The following is a 22269-nucleotide window of genomic DNA, read 5'->3' as shown; positions in this document are numbered from 1 at the left end:
AAAATTAACAAAATTAACAAAAATTCAGAATGGACACATCTAAACAAAATAATACATCCGCTCGCTCCAAGAGCGCAACCCCTTCTACTCTTTTTTATTTTCCACCCACTCTCATCTTCCACCACACGACGTCATAATAATGGCGTCACCTGGTATGACACTTGTCAAAAAACTTTATTTACAAAATTAAATTACATAAAATTATGAAGCTTATGTATACTTTTTGCTTATTTTAATGTTTGAAGTAATATGATTCTTAAAACTATGGAATGTAAAGTTTAAATAAGCCTTTCAGGTTATATCATTAAATTTAGTAAAACTATTTCTCAGGCATTAGGTTTTAACTCTAATAAGAAGATACATATTTTTTTCTGTTTGTTTACAAATATTTTTCAGATGTGTTTTGGATGTTCCTTCTTTAAAAAAAAAGAGATACCATCTTGTTTTCGGTTGTATAAGAAAGGATATCAAACATTTTTCTTTTTTAAATTTAATAAGCCACATTAAAGAAGGAACGTTACACGCTACATTAAAGACGTCTCCAGAGTAACTGAATGACGGTTCATATAGAAATCGCAGGTATGCGTCTCATACAACAACCCCCCTATAGTTCGTTGCGATCGCGAATTGTGGAAAATAGAGTGATAGTTTTTGTAAATATATGTCTGACGTCACAAAGCTATTTCATATGTTCTTTAGGTTGTAATTATTGTATTTGTTAAAAGAGAAAATGGCAACGATGTTTGTATTCTAATGTTGATTAAATGAAAATGGTGAAAGTTAATGCATCGTGTCAAGTTATTTTCTACTAGAATTATTGTAATCTTGTAAAGTATAGAAATTAAATGGAGTCAGAAAGTAAATAAGATTAGTACGACTGAATGAAACAATATTCAGGGAGATACTAACGACATTGTGGTGACCGACGAACGTGATTCTTTAAAAGGTACTGTGTCATTAAGTTTTAAATTATGGAACTCTTGATTAAGAAACGCTCGCCAATTAGAGGCAATTTTACCAAAACTTACAATGCATTAACTAAATTGTTGGCGGAAGTAAATCCTCAGGAGGAAAAAATTACGCTAACTTAGAAAGAATTCATCAGGCTTTGGCGATATTGGACAAGGAAATCTGTGACATGTTATTAGATACTTCCGAACAGCAAAAATACGATGATGAATATAATGCTATCGAAGAATATAATGAAAAAATGGTTTCTGCGAAAGTAAATTTCGAGTTTTTTTTGGGCGAAAAACGCAAGTTTAGATAGAGCAAGTTTAGATGGTTGCTCGTTGTCAACAAAAAGGAAATTGAAATTGCCAAAAATAGAATTGGTAAAATTTAGTTCAGAGTTAAGAGATTGGCTTTCCTTTTGGAGCCAGTTCAAAAGAATACATGAGGATAATGAATTAGAAAATGAGGATAAATTTTAATACTTAAAACAATGCATCAGCAAAGGAACAAGAGCTAGAGAAATAATCGATAGCTTTCCGCCCACAAGTGAGAATTATAAAAAGGCGATTGAAAATTTAAAATCCCGATATGGGCGAGATGAGTTGTTAATTGAATTTTATGTGAGACAGCTTCTTCAACTGGTTGTTTAAAATGCAAAAGGAGCCAAAAATAAAATTAACACCAGTAGTTTGTATGATAAGTTAGAATCATATCTAAAAGCGCTGGAATCAATTGGCTTAACATCCGACAAATGCGCCGCCATGCTTTTTCCACTTGTAGAATCGTGTATTCCGGAGGACATTTTTAGAGTATGGCTAAGAAACCCAGGCGCCAATGCAGATGATTCATCAAATAATGTTTACAGCACAAAGTTAAAAAGTTTATTCGCATTTCTCAAAACCCAAGTAGAAGGAGACGAACGAATTCGTTTGGTGCAATCCAGTTTTGAAAATGATCGAAATCGTTTGGAGCAATCCAGTTTTGAAAATGAGCGTCGCCAACGAAAAGAGAAATCGCCACAATTTACTACTGCTAATGATTTGTTCTCGGGAACACTTGAAAAGAAGAAAATAAATCATCCTTGTGTATTTTGTGACAAAGTGCACGACAGTAAAGAATGCTTTCACGCTCAAGCACTTAATTGGGAACAAAAGCAAGAAATTTTACGTAATAAGAAGTGTTGTTTTCTATGCTTGAAAATTGGACACAGATCAAAATTCTGCAAAACTCGGGTAAAATGTGTTTTGTGTAGCAAAAGGCATTTGGTGTATATGTGTCCAGAATTGCCAGCTAACAAAATAACTGAAAAGAAATCCGACTTGACCTCGCCAAAAGTCAGTTTGATAAGCCATTGCAGTACAGAGGACGTGTTGCTTCAAACATTAATTGTGAAGTTGAAATCAAAAGGTAAAACACGCCAAGTTCGAGTTCTGATTGATAGTGGATCGCAAAGGTCATACATACCTGAAAGTACTGCTGAAACTTTCGGCTTGGATCCAATAGAGATGAAAAGTTTCATGCATGCATTGTTTGGCGGATTTAATACTCAGGAGAAGCATCATAAACTCTTTAAAGTACATCTTGAAGCTCTCAGTGGAAATTTTTCATGTGACATTTTCATGTGACAAGGTTTGGATCATCCAAAAATTTGCAGTAAGATCTCTAGACTTAAACAGTGTTCCTGGAATAAGGAATTGCAAGAAAGCAAAATATGGATAACAGATTATGGAGAAAATTGTCCTGATATAGAAATTTTAATAGAAGCTGATTTTTGCGGCCAACTTTTTACCGGGAGCATACATAAGCTTAAATATGGCCTAATTGCGTGTGAAATTTATTTGGGTTGATAGTCATGGGTAAACTGCCTGGGGAGAGATTTGACCATACCTCAACCAACCTGATAACTTCCTTGTTTGTAAAAAACGCATCAATAGCCAATCTCTGGGAAATGGATATCCTTGGTATAAAAGATCCTATTGAAATCAAATCCAGAAAAGAAATGGAAGCAGCAGCTGTCGATCATTTTAGCAAAACTTAAACGAAGATGGCCGTTAAGAGGTTCATTTACCTTGGAAAGAAGCGAATTGAGAGTTGATTGACAACAGGGACATTGCAGAGAAAAGAATTATTTCGACATTTCTGAAGTTAATACGGGAGGAAAAGTATAATGATTACAATGCAGTTTTCAAGGATTGGGAAGAATCAGGAATAATAGAAGCAGTACCCGAAGAAGAACATCAACGTCCCTCTATTTACTTCCCTCATATAGCCGTTATAAAGGAGAATTCCACAACCAAAATAAGGCCTGTATTTGATGCTTCTTGTTATGTAAAAGGGCACCTGTCGTGAATGACTGTTTGGAGAAAGGCCCAAATCTTCTAGAAGAAATTCCACCTATATTAATGAGATTCCGTAAGGATAAGATTGGCGTAGTTTCCGACATCAGAAAGGCATTTCTCCAGATATCTGTTTCAAAGGAAGATTGCGATTCTCTCCGTTTTTTGTGGTGGGAGGACTTTGAAAAAAGACCAATGAAGGTGTTCCGACATCGGCGTGTTGTATTTGGACTTACATGCAGCCCATTCCTATTAGCTGTTGTATTGAATAACTTGATAGAAAACGCCCTAATAGAGATGCAGGAAACGGCCGACATCTTACGAAGATCCTTTTATGTAGACAATTCTGTTACCTTTTTGCCAACTGAAGAAAGAATGATAGCATTCATTCATCAATCGAAACATTTATTAGAAAGTGGCCGTTTTGACCTCAGAGGTTGGGAACATTCCAATTTCTACGAAATAAAAAATTCTGAGAAACCCATATCTGTTTTGGGATTACAATGGGATAAAAACGAATATACTCTTTTTTGTGATATACAATCAGTTGAAGAATCGAAAAAAAATGTGACAAAGAGAAATATTCTTTCAACTGTGAATAAAATATTCGATCCTCTTGGATTTTTATGCCCTGTGACAGACATTCCCAAGCTTATTGTGCAGCAAATTTGGAATCTCAAGATTGGTTGGGACGCAGAACTTCCAGAAGAAATCCAAAATAAATTTGAAGTCTGGATTAAAGATTTAGAGTTACTATCCAGCGTTAAAATTCCCCGATGTCTTGATGTATGCCAGCCCAACTTGCAAATAAGCCTTCATGTCTTTATGGATACAAGCAAACTTGCATACAGTGCTGTTGTATTCCTTAAGGCCTGGTTTCTTAGGACAGGACGCCGTCAGCTGGAAATCAGCGCTAACCTCTGATTGGTCCATTTGTGAGTTTGATAGTATACGTCATCGAACGCTCATCTTGAACTACAATTGCCGTTCAACTCAACTGCAGTTGGATTACAACGTGACGTTAACCACAGAAGCAATGGCGGACAACATCCAACAGCACATTGAAATCAGCCAAGATTTTGATTTCGACATTAAACATAGCTTCTTCATTAAACATAGCACTCTTCATTTAGCTCAGCTATAATGTGTTTTTTCTTGGACAAAGTCATTATTTGTGCTCTAAAACACTGGTCGACAATAACAAAATCAATACAAATTCAAAATAACTATTTGTTTACGTTATTAACGCATGCGCAATGAGAGATAATGTCTGCGTTGGACCGAATGCTCACGCTGAGCTAACAAAAAAGTATTTTTTTGGCGTCAGCTCTACGTCAATTTTCCGCTGACGCCCAGATAAGGCGCTAGTTCTAAGAAACCAGGCCTTGAGCTAACAAACCAGTATTTTGTTGGCGTCAGCGGGACGTCAACGTCCCGCTGACGCCCAGATAAGGCGCTTGTCCTAAGAAACCAGACCTTTAGGAGGGTTGAAAGCAAAACTATAACGGTTCATTTTATTCAAGCGAAAAGTAGAGTCTCTCCTTTACTCAAGATGTCAATTCCCAGACTTGAGCTACTTGCATGCTGTATTAGAGCACGACTCGCCTATTCCGTAATGAAGGCAATGGATTTGCTTGGTGTGCCGACTACCTATTGGACAGATTCCTCAACTGCTCTCAGTTGGATAATAACGAATGAGAACTGGGAAGTCTTTGTTAATAACCAAGTAAGAGAAATCAGAACGCTTTCGAATAAAGATTCATGGAAATATATTTCCGGAGATCACAATCCTGCCGATTTACCTTCAAGGGGTTGTTCAATTAGTGCCTATTTAAGATTCAAGTGGTGGGAGGGGCCGTTATGGTTGAGACAAGGCGAAGAAGATTGGCCAAAATCAGAAGTACAAATAGATGAAGAGGAAGTTTCAAAAGAAAAAAGGAAAGGTCTTGACTTATCGTCTACCCTTCTCGTTGCTGAGGAAGAGAGAAAATGGTACAACAGAAGGTTTTCGAAATATTCTCAAATACTTACAATGATTGCCTGGATACTGCGTTTTTCAAATAACTCACGTAAGAGAAATGATGAAGAAGGACTTCTTAGACTCAAGACCAAGTCGAAAGTTAATTAGATGCATTAATAAGGACTCGTATTTTATTTATAAGGTATTAATGGCGCAACAGTTGAAAATTAGCAGAATTCAATGCGACACATTATCAAAGACCAAAAAATGTGAGAAATGAAATGAAAAAAAACTATCAAGAAAAAGGAATTCAAATCAAAATTACAAGAAGTGATTCAGAATGAAAGTAAGTAGATAATATTCATTTATAGTTTACTATTAGTCAGTAATAAAATGTCATAATCCGACTAAATATTCAAATAACAAGAATTAGTTTGAAAATTGCCAAATTACTGACAAAAAGCGCCATTAAGCAAAACCACAAGAGGATGTTAACAGGTTGTCTTAGTCTTGGTAATGTTTAGAATTAGTTTTGCCAAAAGAACAGTTTCCTATTCTTGAAAATTTTAAAAGCGGTTCCTCTATATATTATTCTTAAATGCACTTGTTTTTTTTTCTAAAAAAGGAAGGGGGAAAAAAAAAACTAATTTTTCCTGAAGTCAGTAGGCCACATGACTTTGCGTTTGCAACCACACATCAGTTAAAAGACAATTGCATATTAACCCAAGAGCTCAACAGCAAATTTTATTTATCTTTAATCAGAAAATTACAATCTTAACATAGAATTACACAAGCGATAAAATAATAAACTAGGTTTTGAAAATAGAAAGTTTAGGCATTTACTTTAAAGTTACAGATAACAGTGCCAACATTTGAAGCTACTGTTCAATGGGATACCTGCAAGTGACGTAGTGCGGGTATCTTGATCCTGATTGGTTATTGAAACGTGACATTTGTTTACATTAGCAACTGTTATTTCCATTTCATTTCGAGTAAGCTAAGCCCGTTAAGTATTAATTCTTTGAAGTGGCACATTCTAAATTCTTTCACAAAGATTCTTTCTCGAAGATTTCAATTCTTTCACTATATATATTTATACAGAGACTTAACACAAAGGAAAGCACAAAGTCATGCGGAACATAAGCAAACTAATTATGCATCGAAGTTGCCAGGTACATAAAACAAAAATATATCACGGTTACAATAAAATACAATAACAAATAATAAATCTAAGTTAAATAAAAGAAGTAGACTAGAAAGAACTATATTTCAACTAATTCGATATGCGATACGGCTCTGTATTTAATTAACTTATCGTTAATTAACATAAGTCTCAGCTCAACTTTAATACGCCATTTTGCTGATAAAGATTAGCTGGTGCTGACGTCATAGCTCACATGTTTGGGCGTTGGAGGTCGTCTTCTTAAAGTGCAAGCATCCAATAACGACATGGCGAATGTTGCCTTTGAAGAAATGAATTTATTTACAGCTACATAATACAGTTTTTAACTGTAATATCTATATAATGAAATGCATACTGAATTACATTATTACACTGCAAATGTTATCATTATTGCATTTTATTTATTTATTTTTAATGCAATACTAATTTTCAGTATCACATTTTATTTATTTATTTTAAATGTAGTACTAATTTTCAATGTTAAATTTTATTTATTTATTTTCAATGTAATACTAATATTCAGTATTGCATTTTATTTATTTATTTTATGTAAAACTAATGTTTCCTATTACAATTTATTTATTTAATTTTAATGTATTGCTAATTTTTAATATTATATTTATTATTGATGAAACCAGAGCATATAATACTTCACACTTCACATGCAATAGTAATACTCTGAATTGCTAGCGTGAAGAAATTAATTTCGTAGGGCAATTTTCTCAATTCAGATGCAGATCTGAAGGAGAAGGAAATTTTCTCCAGATCCTTGCATCCATGGTATTGCTTCACGAACGACCACAGGACTTTCCATTCCACAGATTTTACGAACTCTGTATGGTATAGTGAAATCGTGAAACGGAGTGCGTTTTTTTAGCCACTGGGCTTCCACTGCCCTATAGCATTTGCTTATCATATTAAAATATTAATACTCCATACGTAATTGTGATACTTGCTATGGTTAGTATTAATGAGTAATTAATAATAATCATTCCGCCAACAGTGATCACGAAATTCGAGTTTCGAATTGCTTCAGATAGCATATTATACACTTGCACAGTCAACACTGATGGTGAAGTACAAATAAAAATATTTGTAGATTTCATTGCTAACTGTTTTAGAATATTGCATTGATAACATATGTCGTAGCCGCAACTGGAGAGCAGAATGGTTATATTTGATGCTGTCACCAAAATTGAGATTGCGTAAATAAATGTAGCAGAATTGTGATAAGATCTGTCATCACTATCTATTAAGCTTACTGCACTGAAGATACTAAAAAAAATGGCGCAGTAATTAAGAAAAGCATACAACTTTAAAACATCGTCAACGTCTGAGATAACTGTTGCCATACGGGTAAATACATCCATCATTTGAGATATATCTGGAATTGAAAACGATTTGCGATTAACTTTTATCTTAAAATATTCTCCATAAGCTTTAATTAGTTTGGCCAGAGTTACATAAGCGTTGTAACTAAGTAGAAGCACATATACGCAAGTTAACAGGCTCAAATTAAATGCAACAACTGAACAAAGAACAATCAGTTTTTCAATAAATATTTTAAGCTCTTGCTTTACGAAAGAAGGTAGTAATAAATGCAAGTTATCTTTTTTAAGGAAGTAAACTACATTAATGATAAAATATATCACACTTGAAACTGCCGATGCTGTTACATGAAGCATGATTCTTTTTGAGCCTAAATATACAGCTGGTCTTAATGAAGCAGAAAATTCACAAAGCTTTTTAATGGTATTTCGCAACTTTAGATGTTTTAGAAATATAATGATAGTTATCAGCAGTCCGATAATTGTATGTGCATAAAATGTTACCATTGTAGGAACATTTGGAATCAATTGGTACATAAATGGCAAAGCGATTATATAGATAATTGTTTTTGCTATTGAGATTAAATATAACCATCCCTTAAGCAAGATTCGAATTTTTTTTGAATTAGAAATTTCCAGAGTAGACTCAATAGGCAATCCTAAAATGAATCCTATAAGGAACAACTTAGAAAAACTATTTTTGTGGCTAATAATGTTTTGAGAATTGCTTTTGCACTCGCTGCCATTTCTTGGCAAACTTTGTACTTCAATGTCAATGGTTCCTATTTTTCGAGGCATTTTTCTTTTTGAAAAATTATCTGAATTTTAGTTAGTCTTTACGTTACATAGTAACATTTGAGATTTATGTCACTCTGTCCAGTACTATTTCTTTTCTAAGGGTTTAATTGAAGATAATGAGGAAAATTATGCTTTTACAGAAAAATCGCGTTATAAGTTTCGCTAACTTACTTTATGAGAGGAACATATTCGAGGTTTTGACATGCATTTTATTATATGATTATAAATTTTCTATTAAAAACAAGCAATAAGCAAAACAAGCAAGTTACGAATTTATTTTCTGAATGATGAGTAAAAGAGATATTGCTCAGCCAAATTAGTTTCATTTTCCAACCAAAAGCGCATAAATAAATAATCGCAAGGAAATTGTATCCAGAATTTAATTTCATTTAAAATATATAGCCGTTTAATGGAGTTCTTGTTTTTGTCTGAAAAAGATTATTGCCTATTAATATTTAAAGTTAAAACAATGGCAGAAAAATATATAAAATTTGAATGATAGTTCGAAAATATATAAATTCATGACGAGAAGAAAGTTAATTTTTCATTAATATTAGGAAGCTCCGTTCACACAAACCCCCGTGGTTGCCCCGCTTTAATCTTTTTTTTTTAAAATTTTTCTTCTTCTTAGAAACCGATATTTATCACATTGTTTTTATTTTTTTGTTTTGTTTATAAGATATAATTGACAATTTTTTTATAAGAACATTTTGTTATTGTGTTAATTTTAACAAAATGAACGATTATATTAATTTGTAAAATAATCAAATGTGCTTGGAAAAAAAATCAAAACTTCGAGCACGGAATGCATGACACAACATTTACTTGTTAACGATAATGTTAACCTTGTATTGAAAAAAGTAGTTGAAATTGGAAACGGTTTTCATCTTTTTTGAATCTCATATTTTTAAAAATTTCAATATAAATGCACGAATTACTTGGATTTGAAGAACATAATTTCTCATCCTCTTATTATTTTATTTTATTTATTCATTTTTTGTTCATTTTTTATTCCTTTTTTGTTGTTGTTTTGACATCAAGTGTGAGCTTATAAAATAAAAATCTTGAGATACATATTTTTTTACAACAATCGATAAATCTTTATTATTTAAGAAAAGTGCAAAATATATTCGAAATAAATGAACTAAAATTGTAATAATTTTAGAGCAAATTAAAATTCTGAAAAAAAACTTGCTCTAAGTTCATAATGAAAATGACCCTTTCAGCACGCTAATTTTCAATATCAGTGAGTAGTATATCAGCTTGCATGGTATTGTTTTACAACAAGTTTAATAGTTAATAGTACTCGAACTTTCTTTCGTTGAAATCGAATTGTATTAAGTTTTTTAATTAGTACTCCTTGTACATTTTTCTATACACATTCGCAATTTCAAGTTTCTAAGTATTACAAGTAAACTGCAAAAGTTTCAAATAAATTTCCATGTAACACACTAAATTCGTTATTTTTTAAATATTTTATTTTTAAAGATAATGTGCATAAAAAGGCTAAGAGGCGTTTTTTTGTTTACTACAGATTAAATATAAAATGGTCTATTTTCTTGTAACAACTTCGTATACAAATCATTACAGTACACAGAAAAAAAAAATTCAAACGCAGATGACATATTTTATAATGTGATGCCATCTACCTAGATGAGAGCAAATTTATCTATTAATCTAAACTACTAACGTTTCTTGTAAGGTTTCAAACCCATTTCTAAATTAGTAAAAACATCACTAATAACTTTCGATTATTCATGTCCTAAATCAGAAATTTTTTTTGAGCTTGAATAAATACCACCTGAATTTTGTGTTCAGCATAGTTGATTGCAAATGTAATTAATTAAAGGAGATGATTACAAATAATCAGTTATAGACATTTATTGCCAGCAATCTATTTCAGGAATTGGTTATAAATAATCAGTTACTTGTAATCATAATTTGCCTGTAATCATTTAAAAATTAAAAGTGTATTTCTAATAGCAAGCAATCCTCTTTTACGATTACGCCAGTAAACGTGTACTAGTAATTACCATATCTAGGTATCATTATGTACACTATCTACCAATAAGTATTTGAACTCGTGTGACTGAAAAGAAAGACAAACTTTATTCATAATCAATAGTTGGTAGAGCCTCCACGAGAGGCTATTACAGCTTGAACCCTCCGGGGCATACTTTCCACAATTCCTTGTGTGACGGCTAGTGGTATTTATTTCCACTCGTCTTGGATAAGATATGTAAGTTCTTTCACCGATTTTGAACGGGTAGTACACCTCTTAATTCGGCGATCCAACTTGCCCCAGAGGTTCTCGATAGTGTTCAGGTCTAGGCTCTGTTCAGGCCAGTCCATTCGGTTAACCTCACTGGCACCATGCCAAGCCTTGGTGACCCTCGCAACATGATAGCTGGTATTGTCGTCCTGGAAGTAAACGTAAAACTGCCACAACGTAGGAAGCACATTGTCATCCAAAATAGTGCAGTAGGCATTAGTTCCACGCAAGATGCCTGCTGCACTATTTTGGATGTCAATGTGCTTCCTACGTTGAGGCAGTTTTACGGGGTTTTTGTATTTTCATATTGCAAAGCAGTTTTTTCGATGAAAAATATGAGTTTATATGAGGAAAGCATTGCTCATTTCAACATTATCATCGGAATGTAGCTCAAATAATTTTAAAATGAGTTTTCTCAATGAAATGATTTAAACTTCTGCCATTGATACAGATGGTCATTGGTTTGTGTCTCGAAGTCTCTAAAAAATTGTAGTGCTTTTAGAGAACAATAGAATAACCGTTTCCAAGAGAAACTAATTTAGTTAATTTTGCAATATAAAACTATAAAATTGCTGTTAAAAAATGATTTTACAGTTTTAGACCAAACTATATGCCAGTAATATTACACGATATTTCTCAATTCCAAATCATCATCTGCAATTTTAAACTATAACTTCAAAGATTCAAACTATAATTCTGCTACGTTGAGCTATAACTTTTAGTGATTCAGAATGGAAGTAAGTAGATAATATTCATTTATATTTTACTATTAGTCAGTAATAAAATGTCATAGTCCGATTAAATATTCAATTAACAAGAATTAGTTTGAAAATTGCCAAATTACCGATAAAAGCAAAACCACAAGAGGATGTTAACAGGTTGTCTTAGTCTTGGTAATGTTTAAAATTAGTTTTGCGACAAGAACAGTTTCCTATTCTTGCAAATTTTAAAAGCGGTTCCTCTATATAATATTCTTAAATGCACTTGTTTTTTTTCCTAAAAAATGAAGCAAAAAAAACCCTACTTTTTCCTGGAGTCAGTCGACCACATGACTTTGCGTTTGCAACCACACATCAGTTAAAAGAAAATTGCATATTAATCCAAGAGCTCAACAGCAAATTTTATTTATTTTTAATCAGCAAATTGCAATCTTAACATAGAATTACACAAGCGATAAAATAATAATCTAGGTTTAGAAAATAGAAAGTTTAGGCATTTACTTTGAAGTTACAGATAACATTGCCAACATTCGAAGCTACTGTTCAATGGGACGTAGTGGGGGTATCTCGATCCTGATTGGTTGTTGAAACGTGGCATTTCCTTACATTAGCAACTGTTCTTTCCATTCTAGTTCGAGTAAGCCAAGCCCGTTAAGTATCAATTCTCTGAAGTGGCATATTCTAAATTCTTTCACAAAGATTCTTTCTCAAAGATTTCAATTCTTTCACTTTATATTTTTGCACAGAGACTTAACACAAAGAAAAGCACAAAGCCATGTGGAACATTAGCAAACTAATTATGCATCGAAGTTGCCAGGTAAGCAAAACAAAAATATATCACTGTTACAATAAAATGCATAAACAAATAATAAATCTAAGTTAAATAAAAGAAAAAGACGAGAAAGAACTAAATTTCACCTAATTCGATTGCGATACGGATCTTTATTTAATTAACTTATCTTTCATTAACATAAGATTTAGCTCAACCTTAATTTGCCATTTTGCTGATAAAGATTAGCTGGTGCTGACGTCATAGGTCACATGTTTGGGAATGGGAGGTCTTCTTTTTAAAGTGCAAGAACCCAAATACGACCTGGTGAATGTTACCTTTGAGCAAATGAATTTATTTACAGCTATATAATACAGTTTTTAATTGTAATATCTATATAAAGCATACTGCGTTACATTATTACACTGCGAATGTTTACATTATTGGATTTCATTTATTTATTTTTAATGCAATATTAATTTTCAGTAATACATTTTATTTATTTATTTGAAATGTATTCTTAATTTTCAAGGTTAAATTTTATTTATTTACTTTAATTGTAATACTAATATTCAGTATTACATTTTATTTATTTATCTTAAATATAAAACTAACAGGGTGCGTAGCGTTCTTAAAAAGTGCCTGAAGGTGCTTATTTTCTATTTTCGTTCTTTAAAAGCCCTTAAAGGTGCTTTTTTCATTGGGTGTTTTTAAAAAGTGCTTAATTTTCCTTTTTTCAAAATGGGATATTTTTTAAACTATGTTGATTTTCGCTTCGAATTATGCAAAAACACACAGTTCACATTGATCTATCCTACGTTTTCCCATTTATATCAACCCCTATCTATTTCGGCATGTTGTCAGTCCGTTGGGTATGAAAACGCCTTTCATTTTACAAGATTCAAAATTTTATGATTTTTGACAGTTGTCAAAAACAATGTCAAAAAGTTTTTTTTGACATGACGGTTAAAACAAAATAAAACAGTTAATTGTCAAAAACTTTCAAACGCTGCCGAATTATGATGTTTTTTAATGTGCTTAAAAATATTTTTTGAGTGCTTGAAAAGTGCTTAAAAGGTGCTTATTTTTTTAAAAATGATTTGGCTATGCACCCTGACTAATATTTCATATTATAATTCATTTATTTAATTTTAATGTAATGCTAATTTTCAATATTATATTTATTATTGATGAAACTGGAGCATATAATACTTCACACCTCACATGCAATTGTAATACTCAGGATTGCTAGTGTGAAGAAATTAATTTCGTGAGGCAATTTTCTCATTTCAGACGTAGATCTGAAGGGGAAGGCAATTTTCTCCAGATCCTTGTATCCATGGTACTGTTTAACGAACGACCACTGTACTTTCTATTCCACAGATTTTACGAACTCTGTGTGATTTAGTGAAATCGAGAATCGAAACGCGGCCTCTCCAGGTCGGAGTTCGTTTTTCTAGCCACTGGGCTTCCACTGCCCTATAGCATTTGTTTATCATATTAAAATATTGATACTCCATATGTAATCGTGATACTTGCTATAGTTAGTATTAATGAGTAATTAATAGTAATCATTCCTCCAACAGTGATCACGAAATTCGAGTTTTGAATTGCTTCAGATAGCATATTATACACTTGCACAGTCAGCACTGATGGTGAAGTACAAATAAAAATATTTGCAGATTTCATTGCTAACTGTTTTAGAATATTGCATTGATAACATAAGTCGTAGCCGCAACTGGAGAGCAGAACCGTTATACTTGATGATATGACCAAAATTGAGATTGCGTAAATAAACGTAACAGAATTGACATCATATCTGTCACCACTATCTATTATAGTGACTGCATTGAAGATACTAATAAAAATGGCGCAGTAATTAAGAAAAGCATACAAATTTAAGACACTGTCAACGTCTGAGATAACTGTTGCCATACGGGTAAATACATCCATCATTTGAGATATATCTTGAATTGAAAACGATTTGCGATTAACTTTTATCTTAAAATATTCTCCATAAGCTTTAATTAGATTGGCCAGAGTTACATAAGCGTTGTAACTAAGTAGAAGAACATATAAGCAAGTTGACAGACTCCAATTAGAGGCGACAATCGAACTAAGAACAATCGGTTTTTCAATATATATTTTAAGCTCTTGCTTTACGAAAGAAGGTAGTAATAACTGCAAGTTATCTTTTTTAAGGAAATAAACTGCATTAAAGGTAAAATATGTCGCACTTAAAATTGCCGATGCTGTTACCATGAAGCATGATTCTTTTTGAGCCTGAATATGCAGTTGGTCTTAATGAAGCAGAAAATTCACAAAGCTTTTTAATGGTATTTCGCAACTTTAGATATTTTAGAAATATAATGATAGTTATCAGTAGTCCGATAATTGCATGTGCATAAAATATCACCATTGTAGGAACATTTGGAACCAATTGGTATGTAAATGGTAAAGCGATTACATAGATAATTGCTTTTGCTATTGAGCTTAAATATAACCATCCTTTAATCAAGGTTCGAATTTTTTTCGAATTAGAAATTTCCAAAGTAGACTCAATAGGCAATCCTAAAATGAATCCTACAAGGAACAACTTTGAAAAACTTTTTTTGTGGCTAACGATTTTTTGCGAATTACTTTTGCACTCGCTGCCATTTCTTGGCAAACTTTGTACTTCAACGTCAATGGTTCCTATTTTTCGTAGCATTTTCTTTTGCAAAATTATCTGAATTTGATTTAGTCTTTGCGTTACTCTGTAACATTTGAGCTTTATGTCACTCTGCCTAGTACTATTTCTTTTCTAAGAATTTAATTGAAGATACTGAGGAAAAATATACTTTTAGAGAAAAATCGCATTATAAGTTTTGCCAATTTACTAAGTGAAAGGAACATATTTGAGGTTTTGACACACAATGTATTATATAATTATTAATCTGCCATTAAAAACGAAAAAAGTTATGAATTTAATTTCTGAATGATGAGTAAAAGAGATATCGTGCAGTCAAATTAGTTTCATTTGCCAATCAAAAACATTGATAAATAAATAATGGCAAAGAAATTGTACCCAGAATTTAATAAGTAATTTCGTTTAAAATATATAATCATTCAACAGAGCTTTTGTTTTTGAAAGTTTTCGTCTGAAAAAGATTATTGCCTATTAATATTTAATACGAAAACAATGAAAGAAAAATTTATAAAATTCGAAAATATATAAATTCATGACGAAAAGAAAGATAATTTTTTATTAATATTAGGAAGCTCTGCTCACAAACCCCCGTGGTTGCCCGCATTCATCTTTTTTTAATTATTTTTCTTCTTAGAAACCGATATATATATATCCCATTTTGCTTTGTTTTGTTTATAAGAGGCGTAATTGATAATTTTTTTATGAGAACTATTGTTATTGTGTTAATTTTAACAAAATGAACGATTACGTTAATTTGTAAAATAATCAAATGTGCTTGGAAAAAAAATTAAAACTTCGAACACAGAATGTGTGACACAACATTTACTTGCTAACGATAATGTTAACCTTGCATTGAAAAAAGCAGTTAAAATTGGAAACGGCTTCTATCTTTTTTGAATCTCATATTTTTAAAAGTTTCAATATAAACGAAACCTAAATCAGAAATCTTTTTTTTAGCTTGAATAGCTAAAAAAAAGCTTTTTTTTTAGCTTTTTTTAGCTGAATTTTGTGTTCAGCATACTTGATTGCAAATGTAAATAATTAAAGGAGATAATTACAAATAATCAGTTATAGACATTTATTGCAAGCAATCTATTTCAGGGATTGGTCATAAATTATCAGTTACTTGTAATCATGATTGCCTGTAATAATTTAAAAATTAATTAAAAATTGAAAGTGTATTTCTAATAGCAAGCAATCCTCTTTTATGATTACGCCAGTAATCGCGTACTAGTAATAACCATATCTAGGTATCATTACATATCAGTGCGTATATATGTCACGGGCAATGTAAATAATTGGGCATTGTTTATAATGCCCCGGGCAATTTAAAAAGTGCCCAAAAGGATATGACAAAATGATAAATTATATTGCAATTATTACATTTCCCGGCCATTATGTATAATGCTGAAAGTCAAGTTTCATCCACTTTGAGATGCACCTGGATAATTTTTTTAAAATTTTTTCCCGCACATGCGCTGTATAAAGCAACTACTTCAATTACTCTTATCTGGCGCAGTTTTTTTAATTTTTTTAAAATTTTAAAGCAATAATTTCGGTATCAGTTTAAAATTGATTCAAACGCTTTGTTTAATTTTTTTAAATATTTAAGCTATAGCAAAAGTGGCACTAGACCTAGTATATATTTCGGACATTTACCAAAGGTCTAGTCATACTAGGTCTGGTTAAGTACCATTGCCCGGTATATCCTACACTGACGTTTTTTTAAGGTCAAGTGCCACTGCCCGGTATACCCTACACTGATGTTTTTTTAAGGTTCAGTGCCACTGCCGGGTATGCATTTTCAAGGTATACCCTACACTGATGTTTTTTTAAGGTCAAGTGCCACTGCCCGGTATACATTTGCCCGGTATACCCTACATTGATATTTTTTCAAAGTCAAGTGCCATTGCCCGGTATATATTTGCCCGATACTCCAAACACTGATGTTTGTTCTAATCTATCATCAGTAAGTATTAAAATATCGAATAAATGTAATTATATCCACGAATCAAATTGGATGTAATAAATAATTCGGACATTCACCAAAGCGACTAATTTGATTGTCAACATTCACCGGTGAACATTGGCTAGCCAGAATCACACCACACGCACGTGGTTGTCCCATTGCTGTCAATTAATCAAAGTGCCCAAAGAAATAATAGCGTTATTTATAATGACCGGGCAATGTGAGAAATTATCGTAAAGTAATTCAAATTTATCAAATTGCCCAATTTTAATGGTCATTATTCATAATAACTAAGCATTATGAATACTGAGCTAAATAATTACATTGCCCGTAACATATATATACACTATCTACCAATAAGTATTTGGACACGAGTGATTGAAAAGAAAGACAAATTTTATTCATAATCAATAGTTGGTAGAGCCTCCACGAGAGGCAATTACAGCGTGAATCCTCGGGGACGCACTTTCCACAAGTCCTTGTGTGACGGCTAGTGGTATTTTCTTCTATTCGGCTTGGAGAAGACACGTATGTTCCTTCAACGATTTTGAACGGGTAGTGCACCTAATTCGTCGATCCAACTCGCCCCAGAGGTTCTCGATAATGTTTAGGTCTGGGCTCTGGGCAGGCCAGTCCATTCGATTAACTCCATTGGCACCATACCAAGCCTTGGTGACCCTCGCAACATGACAGCTAGCATTGTTGTCCTGGAAGTAACAGGGGCAAACCCCGTAAAACTGCCAAAACGTAGGAAGCACATTGACATCCCAAATAGTGCAGTAGGTATCTTGCATGGGACTAATGCCGATGTTGTTCCTTACACGATATATACCGGCGGAAGGCGTGACGTCTCTCAGGACCGCAGATATAGTCACTTGCATAGGTATCCAAATACTTAGTAGATAGTGGTAGATAGTGTATATATTATCATATTTATACATATTGTAACCAACGACTAAAATTAATTATTAATGCATGTAATCTTGTTATCCTAATTAACGCTTACTCCATTGATTGATAGAAAATATTCAAGGAGTCATTACTCTTAGTTTTGATTACAGGTAATAAAAAGTCCCAATTACAATATGATCGTTTTTTTCTTAAATTTACAATGGTGACGTAGTAACTTAAATATTTTATTAAATTATATCTGTATTTGAACATAACTACATTCATGTTATATCGAAAAAGCATGTATAAATACAGTTATATGACATATGCAATTCTCTTTAATGATTGATAAAAAATATTGATTGTGGTTGATTATTTGCAAAGTAATTTCAATCTTTTTGTCAGATTGATTCGGCAAGCTACTCATATGAATCGTCCTAAAATTCATACAAGCTTTTAGTTGTTTGATAAAGATATTTGTGTCTCGTAAGATTTACATAAATCTCTAAACTGAAGTGAAACTTCTATTCGTTTCGGTTTTGTTCGAGTTTATATTAGTATTCTGTCTGTGCCGTGTATGTTTAACATACTATTTTTATTTTAAGAAATATATATTTACATCCCAAATATATGATTTTTGCTTTAGATTGCAACGTAAAAGTAACTTTACTGATACTTGAAACATCAGCTCTTCTTATGTAATCATAATTTAATTCTTGCACTAGCTCAGTATTAAAGGATGATTTGTTATTTTACTTCATCTGTTAACACGAGGTTATAACTCTTTATAGTTTCAGACCACATGTTTTGCAATTGCATCATAAACTCTCACAAAGATGTGCTAAAGAGTGTATTTGTTGATTTTAAAGCCAATATTTTAAGCTTTTTTCCATGAAAGAAATGTTATATCGGCGAAATGAGGAAGCAATTGTTATAACCAATAAAATTATTGAAATCGAAATTATGTAAGTCATTGAGATATGTTTATAATACGAAGTGTTTTTTTAGCCCAGATGATCTTCTGGTCTTTTCATGTTCATTTATCAAAACTGAAACATTAACACTCCATATGTAATCATAATACTTGCACTGGTCAGTATTAGGGAATGATTTATTACGAATATCCCTCCACCTGTCAACACGAAGTTCGAACTCTTGATAGTTTCAGACAACATATTATGCATTTGTAACATCAACAATGAAGGTGATGTGCTAAGGAATGAATCTGTTGATTCCAAAACCAATCTTTTAAGCTTGTTTCCATGATGAGTAATGTTATTTCCACAAATAGAGAAACAGATTATTACAACGGATGCAATTATTAAATTCGAAATAATGTAAGTTAAGGAAACAGGGTTTTGATAAGACTCCGATCCACAACTTATTAAACTGATTGAACTGAATATACTAACGAAAATGGCACAGAAATCCAGAAATACGTACGAGCTAAAAGCTTCGTCAGCATCTGCGATGAGCGTAGCTAGTTTTATAAAAAAATTCAACATCTCAGATATTTCCGAGGCGGAAAACGAATCATTGCTGATTTTTGCTTTCAAATAGTCCTCATAAGCTTTAATTATGTTTATAAGAATTGTATAAGTGTTATACCAAAGCAAAGACATATAAATGATGACGGCAAGGCTTACACAAAATGCAATAATCGAACAGAGAATAATAAAAGTTTTAAAATGCATTACAGATTTCAACGTTATAAATGAAGGCAGCGATAAGTGTATGTTTTCTTTTTCTAAAACTAAGAAGTAGGTAGCATGAAGAACAAAGTATAAAGCATTTAAAAGAAATAAAGCTATAATTTGTGGTTTTATGGATACACACATTATATCTGTATTGGTTATTTCAGCAGAAAATTCACAGAGCTTTTGGATGGTGTTCTGTAGTTTACGTTGTCTAGAAAAGAGCATCACAATTGCCAGAAACCCTATAATAGTATACGTATAATACGTTAATATAGTAGAAAATCCTCGCATCAGTTGGTGAATAAAAGGATAACTTATTATATAAATAACTGCTTTCATTAATGTGTTAATGTAAATCCATATTCTGAATATATCTCTAAAACACTTTGAGTGTTGAGTTTCATGAGCAGGAATAGTCGGTAATCCTAGAAAAAGTCCAAAAAGTAACAACTTGAAGAATGAATTTTGGAAGAAATTTTTTTCCAAATTGCTTTGATTTTCTGCATCAGTTTTTTTGGAAATTTTTATTTTTGTCTCGAAGCAACTATTTTTATTTAAATGTCTCTTTTTGGTTTTGCTTGATGTTCGAAACATTTTGTAATGCGTTATTAATGTTTATATTCACTTAATAGTTAATATATATAGAGAGGAAATGTAAATTCTCAAATTTTTATTCAAATTAAGATTAAAGTTTTTGTATTTTCATACTGCAAAGCAGTTTTTTCGAAGCAAAATATGAGTTTATATAAGGAAAATATCAAGTGCTCATTTCAACATTATCGTCGGAATGCAGCTCACTAGTAGAAAGTAGATAGTAAAAATAATTTAAAAAAAAAGATAGAGTATGCTTAATGACTTAAACTTCTGACTGTATAACAGATGGTCATTGGATTGTGGCTAGAAGTCACTAAAAAATTGGAGTGTTTTTAGAGAGCAACAGAATAACCGTTTCCAAGAGAAATTAATTTAGTTACTTTTGTAATTTAAAGTTATAATATTGCAGCTAAAAATGATTTTACAGTTTTAGACCAAACCATATGCCAGTAATTTTGCACGATATTTTCAATTCAATTTCAAACTATAATTTTGCAATTTCAAATTATAATTCTGCTATTTTAAAGATAGTTCTGTAAATCCAAATCATTCTCGAATTTTAAACATAAATTGCGCTTTACAAGAATTGTTTTTACAAGAAAAAAAGAGATCATAATGCTACAAGTTTTACCTGATGGATAAGTAGACATTCGATGCTTATTATTATCATTAAAATTATTTTTATAATTATAATTTAGTCATGCGGCAATTACCTCAAAACTAGATATTCGCATAGGAGTTTTTAAATGGAATAGTCGAGAAACTGAAGGCCTACCTTTATTAGTTTTCGATTGAATTTTCGTATTTATAATATAAATCACGCCATCTGCAACAGAAATTCATTTTACAAATCGAATTTGCTTGTAATTTTCTGGAATACTTATAAAATTATATTCTGCTTTATTTTTTGTAAAAAATTTGAAAATAAGATCCTTGTTTCGACATTTATTGCGTGTCAGAATATCGTGAGATTGGCCAAAGTATTCACCAAGCTGTAAGTCATTAAAATATTTAAAAAATAAACCAATTTGAGAAATTGTTGTTGTTTATAATACAATTGTTAAGTTGCTTTCTTTAATACAATATACTATGATTTATTATTTAATGAAATCGTAAGAATACAAAAGTGCGTTTAGAAAATAAAATTACTAAATATAAAATTAGCAGATTTAATAAATCGATTTAAAGGAAGTAAGGGAATTAATTTTTTAAAGAAATGTTTTTTACCTAAAAACAGTATTTGCAATTCGTTTCATTTGCAATTTGTAATGAATTTCAATATACCAAAAAGTTTTGATAAAGGGAATAAAAGATGTGTGCAAATTTTTCTTCTTTCTTCTGTTTAAAGTTTAAATTTTTGAAAACGAATGTGAAAACAATCAACCAGCTATTGCCAATCGAGCTATTTGAACTCTTTTTAAACGTATACTAACATCTGAAAGTTAAAGCACATTCTATTTAATGTGAATATAAATTATGTGAGAGGATGTGGAACGTTCACCAGATGAAACTACACAGTTTCTTCGGCATTTCTGTGTTTCTCTCTTCGATACTCAAAATGTTGTTTCATTGTAGAAATGAAATGATTGTATGTCTATTAAAGTTACATTATAGGTACCTTATAAACTCCATTTTAACTTAATTTTCATAGAGCATAAACTTGAAATTTCTTTATTTAAACGATTGTGTAATTTCAAACATTTCTTAAAGAAAAATGTTCTTGAAGGAGATATAACTATAAAAGCAAATCAATAAGTATGCACTTCTAATTGTATTTGTTAATAGTCCAGTAAAATTAGACTTTTTCTTCGAAAAAATTAATTCGCAAGATTTTTTCATAGAAAGCTTTGTCATGCCCTCCTAAATGATACCTCAAAACTCCCCAACTATACTCTAAATACGTTCCTTTATTTTTTGGACAGAAATGGAGGAGATTTATGAGGAAAAATTGAATTTCCTCTAAACAGGACAGTGAAGCATTGTTTCTGAAATATTGCTTCACGTTAAATAAATGGAATGAGATCAGTTGCGAGACAATCGCATAAAAAGTTTAGAAGTTATACCGGTTTAATGTACCTAAATTCTAAAAAAAGTCCCAATTTGTACTTGA

General features: G+C 31.7%; 2 protein-coding genes across 2 annotated transcripts; both read left to right on the top strand.

Moving 5' to 3' along the window:
- Nucleotides 1-1715: 1715 nt before the first annotated feature.
- LOC139425634 (uncharacterized) lies at nt 1716-2579 on the top strand. The gene has a single exon (XM_071181034.2). The coding sequence runs from the start codon at nt 1716-1718 to the stop codon at nt 2577-2579; it is 864 nt and encodes a 287-aa protein (XP_071037135.1).
- A 777-nt stretch (nt 2580-3356) lies between these two features.
- Nucleotides 3357-5418, top strand: LOC139425635 (uncharacterized). The gene is made up of 2 exons (XM_071181035.2): nt 3357-4148; nt 4843-5418. The coding sequence occupies exons 1-2, from the start codon at nt 3357-3359 to the stop codon at nt 5416-5418; spliced, it is 1368 nt and encodes a 455-aa protein (XP_071037136.2).
- The last annotated feature ends 16851 nt before the right edge of the window (nt 5419-22269 follow it).

This window comes from Parasteatoda tepidariorum, chromosome 8 (assembly GCF_982258835.1).
Source record: "Parasteatoda tepidariorum strain Cologne lab strain chromosome 8, Ptep-v5.0, whole genome shotgun sequence".
In the NCBI taxonomy this organism is placed as follows: Eukaryota; Metazoa; Arthropoda; class Arachnida; order Araneae; family Theridiidae; genus Parasteatoda; species Parasteatoda tepidariorum.
Note: the sequence above shows the minus strand (reverse complement) of the source record. Positions and strands in the feature narration are given on the sequence as shown.

Coding starts and splice junctions, on each gene's coding strand:
- LOC139425635 (XM_071181035.2), top strand. CDS start 3,357: ATGAGATTCCGTAAGGATAAGATTGGCGTAGTTTCCGACATCAGAAAG. Junction 4,149..4,842: donor AACTTGCATACAGTGCTGTT/GTATTCCTTAAG, acceptor CCTTTACTCAAG/ATGTCAATTCCCAGACTTGA.
- LOC139425634 (XM_071181034.2), top strand. CDS start 1,716: ATGCTTTTTCCACTTGTAGAATCGTGTATTCCGGAGGACATTTTTAGA.